Source organism: Lepidochelys kempii, chromosome 6 (assembly GCF_965140265.1).
Source record: "Lepidochelys kempii isolate rLepKem1 chromosome 6, rLepKem1.hap2, whole genome shotgun sequence".
Lineage (NCBI taxonomy): Eukaryota > Metazoa > Chordata > Testudines > Cheloniidae > Lepidochelys > Lepidochelys kempii.
The window spans coordinates 51,651,986-51,665,397 of record NC_133261.1 but is presented as its reverse complement, the minus strand read 5'-3'; the positions used below and the strand labels follow the sequence as shown (position 1 = coordinate 51,665,397).

Genomic DNA, 13,412 nt, shown 5'->3' with positions numbered 1-13,412 from the left:
TTTAGAAAGTTAAGACTGGAAAATAACGTGCTCTGTTTTCAAATACTACTTAATTAAATGAACATTGAGTATTAGAGTTCTAAATAAATATTTTCTTGCTAGATTAAGTGATAGAAAAAGCTTCCTTGAAACTTCACTTGCGGAGAAGGAACAAAAGCTGTTGAGTACAACAGAAAAACTGGAACAGATTGAAAATTTGAGGAAGTTACTTCAAGAAAAAGATCTTCAGAACAAGGAACTTGGTGAAAAGCTTGTGCAAACTGAACAGAAGGTAAGTTGAACACATGATGAGGCACTGAACATAATTACTTTTGGAACAATGTTGAATTTAAATTCAGGCAGCCTTCTTTTGCTTTGGAATCTAATGTTCTTTTGTAAAAGTCTTGCAAAGAATTAATAGATATAATGAAAGAAAATATAATCCTGTTATATTGGGTAACAATTTCCTAACTGAATGCAAGTTTTAAGCCTTTTTTTAAAATGTGTTTTACAATTTGAAGTAAACGTCAATATCTGGAAAAGGTACAGGAGTGACAACACTAGCAACCTGAACCCTTTTATTAATGATATATTGGATGCATACATTCTGGGAAGTGATATGGCAGTCTTCCCAAGATTGCCATCTCAATACACTCCACCTCTTCCGAAGCTCCTCCTTCATATGGGGGAAGTAAAATAGTTAAATCTCCCTGCTTATTCAACTTTGGTTTCTTAGTTGAGGCTGCTAACATGGATGCTAGTTGTGATTTTGGCATCTGCTCACTTGGAGCAGTTCATTTCAGAAAGGCCACTGAATATCTGTTGGATGGTATAGGGGCAGGGTTCCCCTCCAGACTCCTCTTCAGGTCCTTGGACTGTTTTTCTTTCCCCCCATGGCAAATGCCCAAAGTGTTCCTGAAGCAAACAGAAAAGTCCTTTGCCCTCTTTCTTCCCATATGGGAGAGGGGAGGCCATGGGAAATTGAAAAGAAGCAAGGATGAACTGGAACTCAAGCAGTCTTCCTGGGTCAGCCCCTTGAGCTTAGTCTACCCAGGGTCCCCCTCTTCGTGGTGCGTGCTGCTCTGAGTCTGTGTCCTGTAGCTTTGGGAGCAGTGAGGCTTGTTGCTGTCTCCCTTTCAGTGGGCCTGAACAACAACTCGGTTGTTGAGTTGGGGTAGCCTTCTCCCTGTTCGCTGCCCCTTCCTGTGGCAGGTTTTTCCTTTTAAGCTACCCACCCTCCCCAACCCACCCGGCAGAAGAAGCATTGCAGGTGCTCTTTGTTGGTGTTGAACAGGCCGAGTGAAGCTTTTTCGTCCCCTCTCTGTGTGAGGGTGTGCCCTTTCACAGATGGTAGTAACTTCAAATTACCTCAGCCATCTTGAAACTGGTGACTTGGAGGTGATGGGCTCAATATCTCGTTACTGATTCCCTGACCCATCTAATCCTATCCCATTTTACATTCCTTTTGAATAATAATTTGTGTTCTTGTGAATAAATTTTGTTTTGATGTTTTTTGAATGAGATGTAAATGACCAAAATTTTGGGGTGTTTACCTTGACTTCCTGGTCATATTCCAATAATACTATTGTCATTTTTCCTATTTAGAAACTTCTGCACTTTCAATTGAATGTGGTATTACTTACTTGCTTGTGCTGAACTGTTGTCTGATGTTGCTGTGACTCATTATACAGTTGCTGTGCTTTATCCGTACAAATCTGTGTTTCATTGGTCAATTATAAAAGGTCCCTGTGTGTAGACTGTGTATCAGTTTCTTCGTAAATCAGAATTATGTAAACTTTAAATTCAGGATTGTAACTTACAGACATGCAGGCATTATTTCTTTTGTGTAATTACATATCTCAGTGAAAATTTTCTTTTATGTTCAGTTGGAGGAAGTCTTGAAGAAGTACAATGCATACGAAGTGGAGTGCACAGAACAGAAAATAGCTGTCAGTGATCTAACAGGAAAAGTTGCCACATTTAAAGAAAAGGTAACTCGTTAAAGTGATGTGGAAATTGTTTTACATGTGCTTAGTTTGGCTTGATCTATTATAATTGTCTAGCAGAATATGTAAGAGTTAAAAGTGCTCACCATTTAAACTTTTTGGAATATGAAAGTCATCCTAAAATAACTCGTAGTTAATTTGTTACTCTATCATTATACAGGTTTTTAGATCAAGCATTGTTAAATGAGACTGATTACTTAGCTTTGGGTACTGGTCTCATAAGGGGGAGAGCAGTTTCCTCTAAAATGCTTTAAGTGAAAGTTATAGCATATTTTGTAACATTGTTTTCTTGATGTTTAGACCTTGAAACAAGATGCCATGGTAGAATTGATGCAACTTGAACTTGCCCAGACAAATGAAGAACTTGACAGATTGAACACAAACCATTTAGAGGAGAGATCTCAACTAATTCAAGACCTCCAGCGACGTGAAAGAGAAATTGACAACCTCAAGGAAGTACTAGTGGAAAAAGACAAAGAAGTGTCTGCCCTCTCTTCCAATATGACTGACTATTCTGAACAGATTGTCATTCTAAAACACCAGATCCAGTGTAAAGAAGAAGAAATACGAGAGATGGAAGAAGCATTGACGAAGGCTGAAAGGGAAACCCACTTACTCAAAGAAGTTCAAACAGCTGATATAAGAGAAACAAGCATGAAGATTTCTGTACTTTCTGAGCAGACTAATATAATGGGGTTGGAACTGGAGAAATCTAAAAGTCAGACTGAAGCTAAAACAAAAGAAAACGAGGAGTTGATAAGGCAAATCAGTGAGAACAGCATAACAATTAAGGATCTACGTTCTGAAATCAAGTCCAACAGGATTACATACCATAACAAGCTCATGGAGTGTGAGTCACAGATTACTTTGTTGAAAGAACAAATTAATAAAACTTTGGAAAAACTACAAGAAACTGAGGCAAAACACAGAGAAGAAACTAAATATTTGAAATCCCAGCTTGATGAAAACAGCTCTATAAAAGAGAAACTTAAGAGTTTGCTTAAAGAGAAGGAGAACAAAGAACAGAGTTTTGAGAAGGAGTTAAAATCAGTTAAAGATTTATACAACAAACTAGTTTTGGAAGCTGCAACTAAAGATGAAGAATTGGCTAAGTTATCCACACAGCTTGCAGAACATACTGAACATCAAGAAACAGTTAAAAATGTTTTACAAGAGAAACTAGAGACGATTACATCGTTAGAGCAAAAACTTCAGATTGTTGAGCAGCAAAGTGAAGAGACTAAACATAAATTAATTGGAGATCTGAAAGCCAAAGAGATGCAGTTTGAAGAACTTAAGAACCACTTAAGTGAAAGACAAGAAATAGTTAGTAAGATGGAAGCAGAGACACAAACAATTATTTTAATTAATAAGCAGTTGCAAGCAGCTCTTGAGGGGAAAGAAAAAGATTTGTCAGAGCAAATAAAAGGAAATGAAGATCTGAGAAATATCATAGATGCTGTGGAAAAAGAAAAGCAACAATTAGTCAGTGAAAATGAGAGTTTGTCCAAACTATTGGACATGAAGGAGTGTGAGCTGTTGAAGAGAAACAAGGCTGTAGCAGAGATGGAGAATAAGATATCTGTCAGTCAAACAGAGTACCAAAAAACACTTTCAGAGCTAAATTATGATAAAGAAGTGTTAATGAAAAAGGTTGAGCAACTTTCAACACTTGTAGAGCAAAAAGAAAATTCAGTTACAGAGCAGCTGCTAGAAAAAACAAAGGAATGCAATGTGCTAACCAATCAGCTATCTGAAAGCAGGGAGCTGACACAACAATTACATGAACAAATACAATCATTCGTCATTCAGTTGAAGGATGCGGAAGACAGAGAAGTAGAAAAAGAAGAAATGCTAAATAATAAGCTGACTGAATGTAACACGCTACTCCAACAGCTCAGCCAGAGTGAGGAAAAAATATTATTATTACAAAAACAAATTCAAGACATAACTGTAGATTTTGAAGCTAAAGAAGAACAAATCCTTCATAATGTTTCCTTACGTAAGCAAGTAGAGGAAAATAAAGTTGATATGGAAAAGTTACAGAATGAAGTTCGAAAGCTTAAGGAGGCAAATATAAAGTTATCTCAGTCGCTGGAAGAGAGAGCTCTTACTATAAAAAATCAAGATGTAGAGCTTGAGAATCTACGTAAGCAGGTTGCTGAGAAAACTGAAAAAAGTGCAATGTTAAATAACCAAGTAGAACTACTAAGGAAAGAAGGGGATGTGCTAAAACATGAAAAGGAAGACATTTCAGTTATATGCAGCAAAAAGTCAAGTGAGTGTGCTGATCTTCAGTCTCAGTTGACGCAGCACCAGTCAGAAATTGTGTCAGTTAAGCACCAAGCACACATACTAAACCTAGAAAATGAAAAATTGAAAGTAGATGTTGAAACAGTTAATGCTGCAGTAATGAAAAAGTCAGATGAAATAACTGCCTTGACTTCACACGTGTCTCAGCAAGATTATAATATTTTAGCTTTGAAGCACCAAATTGATAGCCTAACCATTGAAAATGAAAAATTAAAAATTGGTGTTGAGGAAAAAGAAGCTCTCCTTTCTGAGAAGGAAGCTTTGATTCAGCAAATGAAAGAAAAGAAAGTGGCAGGAGAAGGGCAGCATTTGAAAATAATTTCAGATTTGCAAAACCAGGTACAAGCTTTGAGCTCTGAAACCAGTCAGCTTAGACAGGCAGCACAAGAAAAAGAGAATGAATTTAAGAAGCAAGCCCAAGATTTAAAGTTGTTTAAAGATAAATCTGAGGAATCTGATTTGCTTAGATTTCAACTGTCTGAGAATATGGAGATAATTTCTGACCTTCAGTGTCAGCTTAAAAATATGATGGAAAAAACAGCAGAATTGAATCAGTCAGTTACACAGAAAGATGAGTCTTTAAAGCAAAAGATAGATGAATATGTTAATTTGAAAGCACACATTTCTGAAATACAGGAGTCTTCCTGTATGCAGCAAAAACAGTTTGAGTCTTTGACCTCTGAAGCAGAACAGTTAAAAACAATTGTTCTAGAGAAGGAATTGGCTGTCAATAATGCCATATTAGTCAATGATAAATTGAAGACAGATCTTCATGACAAAGAGAGAGAATGTGAGGTCTTAAAGAACCAGGCTACAGATCTGGAAGAAGTCACACTAAAACTAGAAAAAGAGATAAATGATCAGAAGAAAGTAATAAATGATATTAGCCAGTCCATGCTAGAAAAAGAATCTTCTCTTGTAGAAAAAACAAGCCTCCTCAAAAAGCTAAGTGACAAATCTAGTGAAGATGAAAAGAAGATACAGTTAGTTTCTCAGCTTCAGAGTCAGATGCATGAACTGACACAAGAAATACAAAAGTCCAAAGAACTGGCACAGGAAAAAGAAAATGCTTTCTTATATCTGCAGGAAAAAATTGCAGCTCAGTACGAGCAAAGAAACACACTTAATGTATCACTTAGTAAGAAGGAGGAAGTTATAGCTGGGCTACTTAATTCGTTAAACGAAAAAGATGTCAGTATACAGCTGGCAGAGAGCAACATTTGTGCTCTTACTAATGAGATAGAGATGCTTAGAGAGGAACTAGAGAAAAGTGCTGCAGCTGTGAAAAGCCTTACTAGTGTTTTGCAGGAAAAAGATGACAGTTTTGCTATTAACCAGAAGAAAATTGATTCTCTGACAGTTGATCTGGACTCTGTAAAACGTGAACATCAGAAAGCACAGGACCAAATAAATATATGGAAACAAGATACACAGCAAAAAGAATTAACTTTACAGACTCTCTATATGCAATGCACTGAACAGGCTAAAAATATTGAACATTTAAAGTCTGAGCTGAACAATGTACGTTCCAAATCCTCTCAAGACTGCCGTGACAGCGCTCTTTTAATAGAGAGATTGCAGCAACAGGTGGATTCTTTAGCAAAGGAGAAAATTCTCTTACAAGAGACTATTGATAAGTTTACTGTAGAAAACAAAGAACTTATTACATACCAAAATCGGTTACAGCAAAAAACAGAAGAACTGCAAGAAATTCATGAAAAACTAGAAGTCACTGAGAATTACTCAAGAATGCAGATAGATGCTGTCAAACTGAAGATGAAGAATGAAAAAGAGCAGTTACAGCTGCAGGTTAGTGTGAAGGGTGAAGAAGTCTCTGAATTAAAGCTTAAAATTGAAAAGTTAGAACAAAGTCTAATTGAGTCAGAAAACAAGTGGGTAACAGAATTTGATAGGGCAACTCAGCAAAATTCCATTCTTAAAGAGCAGCTGAGCAGTTTAGAAAGTGAAATGAAACCAAAGGATGGTAAAATCCAGTCTTTACAACAAGAACTGGATGTTATAAAAGAGGAGCTAACTGAAAGCCTATCTGCATTACTTAGTAGTAGACACTTCTTCAAAGAAAAGGATGCAGAGACTTCAGATGTTGGTCAGCAGGTTAGTAGTAGTAAAACTAAACTGGAAAAATTCTCTGCCATGGTATCCACTATTCTGAGCAAAGAAACGGAAGGACAGGAATTTCAACTGCTTCTTTTAGAAAAGGAGAAAGAAATGGATATTATAAAAGATAAGTTAAAAAGTATGCATTCGATAGAGAAAGAAAAGGAGCTGTTGCAGAATGATCTTGAAAAGGTGAAGAATACCTGTCATTCTGAAATTGAATGTCTATCAAAAGAAATGGCCACTGTCAAAGACACGTTGTATAAACAACAGTCTTTTGTGGAAGAAAGAGAAAAATTATTAGCAGAAATGAACAAGGAAGTTAAATTGCTTCAAGAGAAGCTACATAAATCAGAAAAAGAACTCCAAATCAGTCATGAGAAGTTGAACATCGAAGATAAAAAAATAGTGCGTCTCCTAGAAGAAATGGAGAAAAAAGACCTGAGTGTAGAAAATTTAACTTCACAGACTGACCAGCAGAACGATATAATTTCTGCTCTAAATCAGCAGCTGAAAGAAAAGGATTGTTTTGTTGCTCAAATCGTGGAATCCATGTCTAATGAAATGAAGAAGTTTTCTGAAGAGCGAAGTATATTAGACACCAAACTACAGCATTTGGAAGCTTTTCAGAGTAATTCAGTAGAAAATATTAATAGATTATCCCAGCAACTTGAAGATTGTAAGACAGAACTGCAACATAATCAGGTTAAATTAAGCATCAAAGAAACTGCATTTAAAGACTTAATGAGTGAAAAAGAACAGCTGCAGTTTAATCTTGAGAAACTAGTTAAGGAAAAAGAGATCCTGAAAAAGAAGCTTCAAGCTGCATTGATAATAAGAAAAGACCTAATGCAAAAAATTGGAAAACTTGAAAGGATTGGACAGGAAGAAATAGAAAAAGAGCATAAAAAAACAGAGGAATTATTGAAGAGGCTTGATGAGTTAACACATCAGTTGAAACTTGTTGAAACACAAAATAAAGATCTTGAGTCCCATCTTGAAACTCTGAAGCAACAGCTGTTTGAGAAAGATTCCAAGATAAATAACGTGAATGAAAGTTTTTCTGCCAAAGTAACCAGTTTGGAGCAGCTTGAGGACATAGTTGCAAAGTTAAAAGATATCCTTGCTGAAAAAGAAAAAGTATCTGAGCAAAATCTAAAGTCCATGCAGGAAAAGGACTCAATGCTTGCTCACATGCAGTCTGTACTTAGTGAGAAAGAGAGAGAATATGGAGAGGAACGTTCTCAACTTCTTGAGACTCTTGAAAATCTCAAGGCTGAAATTGTAGACGAGGAGGAATTATTGAAAGATACTGATTTGGTAGAATCTTATGCTGGGGACATTGGTAATAATTCTGTGGATTTCAATAATGAAGTTAGTCAGCCAGGTCTATCAGAAGGAGATAAAGAAATCTTTCAAAAGAAACTTCAGGCATCACTTTTAACCTGGAAAGAAAATATTAAGAAATTACAGAGAGAAAAGAGAGAATATGCTAAACTTGTAGCAGAATTTGATGAACAAACTAAAGACTTTGAACTCCTCAAAAACGAACACAGAGCACTCCAGGAAGTTCATCAAAGAAAGTGTAAAGAATTTGATTGTAAACAGTTGCTAATATACTCTCTACAGAAAGAGTTGGAGTCTCATGTAGCAGCACTTCAAGAACAAGAAACTATTGTCCAAAACAAGTTGGAATCAGATGAACAAAAATATGAGATTCAAGATCTCATAGGAGAATCAGAACAGGCAGTGTTTGAAATGACAATGAAAGACAGTGAGTTAGAGAAACTAAGTAATGACTATGTAAAACTTTGTGAAGAAACAAAAACATTAAAGGATGAGTTGAGAGAGACATCAGTTGAACTTGGTGAGAAAACAGAAGAAATGGTAGACTTGAAGAATTGTATGAGTCAGCTAGAACAGCACTATGAGCAACACAAAGACAGCCTGTACGTAGAGATAGGTCAACTGCGAGAAAAGTTGGAAAAATCTGAGACTGAGGTAATGGACCTTAAAACTATGATTGAATGCATGAATAATGAGAAGGAAACTGTAATTAAAAAGAGTGTAGAGGATTGCAAGACTATCCAGAAGGAATCTGAAAAATTGAAGTTTGATCTTCAACAAGCCAATATGCAAGTTGCAGAAAAGAATGAGGAAATTAAGGAACTGCATTGTACTCTAATGGATTTCAAAGATAAGTTTGATCAGGAAAAGGAAATACAGAAAGAAACTGTGCAGTTACAGCTCAGTTTACAGGAAAGCCAGGAAGAAGCCAAACATTTTAAAATGGCCTTTGAAGACATGAAGATAGAGAGAGAGGAGTTCATCAACAGTTTGGAGAAATCCAATGAAGAATTACTCAATATGAAAAAGGAATTAAAACATTTCAGCAAAGAAAACAAAGAACTGTTGGTGGAGTTAAGTATGCTACGTGAGAAGGCTGTAGAAGCTTCTGAAGTTAGCAATACTATGGTATTATACAAGAAAGTTAAAGATGAAAATGCCACTGACAAGGAACTGCTACAGTCACATTCAGAAATTAATTTGCTCCAAGGGAGATTACAAGTCCGAGACATCTGCACTCAGTCACTGGAACATGATCATTCTGGGAGAGCTAAGCTAATAGAAAGAACAAAATATCAAATTCAGAAACAAACAGAAACAACTCCAGAGCAGATGGAGAAAAATATAAATGTGGATGAGTTTCAACCACAAGAGCAAAAGAATGCTGTCAATGAAAAGTCCAGAGAACGTCTCCAAAGAAAGCTCCAAGCAGCCTTAATATCACGCAAGGAAGCCCTGAAAGAAAACAAATTTTTGAAAGATCAGATTGACAGAATAATGTTAGAAAAAGAAGAACTGACCAATAAAGCATATACCCTGGAATGCTTGTTGTCTGAACTTGGCAGAGAAAAACAAAACTCAGATACTATTTCTTCATTGTGTGATGAGACCCTTGTTTCTGAAAATGCTAGACTGTTAACTGAAAATGAAAACCTAACTGCTGCATGTGAAAGTCTTAAATCTACCATGGAGACTATAGTTCAGGAGAAAGAGGCTTTTTCTTTCCAACTCAATACCTTAAAAGATTCTCAGACAGTTGAATTAACAGGATGGAAAGCTAAACATAATGAATTAAAGCAAGAATATGAGTCACTTCTGCAAGCCTATGAGAATATCAGTAGCAAAGTAGCAGAAATGAGGCAGGTTATTGATGTCACTAGAAAAGAAAAACAAGAAGCTATTCACAGATTCAGTGAAAGGGAATCTGAAAAATATGAGCTTGAGAAACAGCTTCAAGAAGTCATTAATGAAAACAAAGATATAAAGGACCAATTGAAACGATTTGCTGAATCCAAACAATTGGAAATTGATGAACTACAGAGTGAAGCAGAAAGGCAAACATGTAAACATGCGTCAAGGATGGAAGAACACCAGCATCGTTTTCATGAAGCTGCTCTGCAGAGCAAGCAGCTAATGGAGGAAAATGAGCAATTGAAACACACTTCTGAAAACTTAAAGCAGGCTTTAGAGAAAACTGAGAATGAAAATGAGGTCCTTCATAATGACATGAATGTAACTAAATTAGCTTTGGAAAACCTGCAAGTTCAAATGGAAGTGTCCCAGACTGATATGCAGTCTAAAATCAGCGATGTATTAAATGAAAGAGAATCATTATTAAAGCAGATTGCTTTGTTAAATGATGATATTTCAGTAAAAGAGAGAAATATGCGCATCCTAGAGCAGGAGAGAGAATTGATTTCAGAAAGAGTTAAAGAAACTGAAGAATTTTTGGACCAGAAAAACAACTGTCTGTCAAAGTTAGAAAATGAATCTAGAAGTCTTAAACAAGAAATTGTTAGTTTAAATGAGAGAGTTAAGATTTTAGAAGATGACAAGTGTCTTCTACAGGAAGAACTTGAAAATGTGCAAGAAACTTCTTACAAAGTAAAAAATGAGAGAGAATTTCTGGAGACAGAGTTGCTCAACCATATAAAAAACGTGGATCAGCTGACAGACAGGCTGAAATCTGCACAGTTACAAAACAGTTTGCTGATTCAACAGTTGGAAGACTTAAAGGCAGAGAAATGCAGTGTGATTAGGGAAAAAGAGGAACAACAGTTGCATCTTGTAAAAGCATTTGAGGAGAAAGTGAAATGTGCCCAGAGGAACAATAGTGGTACAAAAAACAAAACTAAAGAATTGCAAGAACTCTTAAAGGAAAAGCAGCAAGAAATTAACCAGTTGCAAAAAGATTCTATTAAATTCCAGGAACTGATCCTGGACTTGCAAAGATCTGTGAAATTATCACAGTCAAAGAGTGAAAAATTTGAAAAAGATTTAAATAATACCACAGAAAAGCTCGCCAAGTCAAATGAAGAAATACACAATCTGAATGAAAAGCTTTCTTCCCAAAAAGCTTTGCTGGATGATTCAAAGAGTGAACTGGAGAGGCTTACAGCTGAGAATTTAAGTGGGAAAAGAGAACTTAAGAAGAAAGAAGACCAACTACAAATTCAAAGGAGAGAATGTGAGAAAGAATTAGAGCTTGGCCTGGAGCAACTGAAAACAGTTCACAAAAGAGAATGGTTGAACCTTGAGGAAAGACATAATGTTCTTCAGAGGGAGAAAGACAGGGCTGTTAGTGAGCTTCATCAGTTGCAAGAGGAAATCAACATTAAGGACTCTCAAAACAAGAAACTTCAAGCTGATTTGAATGCAACTTTGGCCAGATTAGCAGCTTTTACAAAATGTATGTCCTCTCTTCAAAATGACCGGGACAGGGTAATTGGTGAAATGAAAACCTGGGAAATACAGTTCAAAGAGGTTATTCAAAATAAAGAGAAACAGATGGATGACAGTAGTAAGAAAATAATGTCCTTACAAGAAGAAATGAAGGACAAAGTGGTTCAGATACAGGAACTTAAGATTAAGTATTCCATGTTAGAAGAATCCAAGAATGAAATGCACTTGTGGCAAAAATCTGTAGATACACAACACTACAGTGAGCTGTGTAGAATAAAGGAAGAAAATGTGACTCTTATCAACAGACAACAAGAACTGGAGTTTGCTCTTCAGTCAAAAGAAGAAACTTTGCAAGCACTGCTTAAAGAAAATAATTCTCTTAATCATCTTGTAGAGAATAGTAGTGATGCAGGAAGAGAGATAAAAGCATTGGAAAGTAATTTTGCTAGAAAAGAACAGGAATTACAACAACTTCTATTTGAAAAGGAGAAGACCCATGCAGAGTTGGAAAAACAGATTGCCATTTCTCAGCAAATGAAGGTAATGCTGAACAACAAAGATACAGAAATTTCTCTACTGATTTCTTCTAAGGGTGGGGAGATTTCTGGATATCTAACTCAGATACAGACTCAGCACAGAAAGCAGATTCATGAGTATGAACAGCAGATAAGGTCTCTGCAAAAGGAGAGAGAACAATCTAATGAAGCCTGTCAGAGGATGGAAAATGAATTGAAAAATCTCCAGATGAAAGCAGACAAAGCAATTCAAGATAAGGCTGAGATTGCCAGTGAAATTGATGCCTTTAAAAAATCAATGTCATCTCTCCAGTATGACAGAGATGATCTCTTTTCTAAATACAAAGATCTGGAGCATCGTCACCAAAATGTTTTAAGTCAGAAAGACAGTCTATTAGTGAATGGTGCTAGTGAGAACGGTGCCCTGAAACAACAATTAAGAAAACTTTTGAATCGGATAGATGATCTTCATTCTGAAAATGCAATGCAAAGTGCACAACTAATAAAGTACAGGGAAGATCTTAACCAAGTTTTGTCACTGAAAGATCATCAGTTGAAAGAGTTGCTTAAACAGCAACTGGATAGCATTAAGAACCTTGAACAGGGAAAAATGGATCTTCAAAAACAAATCAAAGAAATGCAGCTGACTAATAAATTGCAAAAGGAGAGTACAGAATCTTTAGAACATGAAAATCAAAAATTAACTTCCAAAGTTAAAGACTTAGAGTTTCTAATTGCATCAATAAACAAAGAGAAGCTAGTTTCTGAATCTGGAGAGAAACCACAAACAAGGGGGAGCGGGCAACATAATCAGAATAAAGATTTCAAGGCTCGTGTACAACCTTGTGAAAAACTTCAGGATAAGTTTCAAGAAGTCCAGAATGTAGTAGGCAAAAATACAAAAGATGTAGAAGATAAATACAGTATGACAGCATTTGAACACAATGCTAACTTCCTCTGGAAGGAAACTGATGCATCTTCAGAGAAGAGGCTATTAGAAGCACAATTTCAGAATAAAAAATTGAGATCCCAAAATGAGTCCTTTGGAAAAGCTATGACTGCTTTGCAAGATGATAGAGACAGATTAATAGAGGATTTCAGGGTACTTCAGAGTAAATACACATCTGAACTCAAGTCTGAAAAAAAAAGAGCAGATGAACTTGAAGCTGACCTGAAATATTTTAAATCAAATCTCTTCACTGTACTCAAAGAACATGCTTTTTTGAACCCAGTGCTTATTGATGCTGAAAATAAGATCACTCTTGATCAGTTCACTGATGAAATAGAAAATTTGTGCAAGACATTAACCACCCAAGAATTTGAGATTACCAGGCTCTCTTCAGAGTGTGGGAATTATGTTCAGCAGATCGATGCCTTTTCCAAGTCCATGGCTAGTCTTCAGGATGACAGAGACAGATTGCTGCAGGAGCTCAGCAAGTCAAAGGTAGTTCATGAAGCTAAACAGGGCATGGCTTCATTTCCCATTGCCTCTGACAGCATCAATGAGATAAATTATCTTAAGAGCAATTTGGAAATACTTCAGATGGATAGGGAGTGACTGGTAAACTTTGATTAGATGTGTGATGTAAAGTTCAAAGAAAAATGCAAGGAGTTAGTCTGTCTCTTTTGGAGACTTGTGAAGTTTTAATTTACTAATTTAGCAAAATATTAAGAAAAATGCAGGTTGAATAAGGAAAGTACAATTAGAATCAGACCGGCATCTTAGACAACA

General features: G+C 36.1%; 1 protein-coding gene across 4 annotated transcripts in view; it reads left to right on the top strand.

Moving 5' to 3' along the window:
* LOC140912808 (uncharacterized) overlaps positions 1-13,412 on the top strand; it is a 69,058-nt gene that overhangs the window by 36,955 nt on the left and 18,691 nt on the right. For all 4 annotated transcript variants that reach the window (XM_073347899.1, XM_073347900.1, XM_073347898.1 and 1 more), the window contains exons 19-21: positions 103-271; positions 1,866-1,970; positions 2,286-13,124. In XM_073347899.1, the coding sequence (XP_073204000.1) occupies positions 103-271; positions 1,866-1,970; positions 2,286-13,124 (11,113 nt within the window). The remainder of the gene's footprint in view (positions 1-102; positions 272-1,865; positions 1,971-2,285; positions 13,125-13,412) is intronic.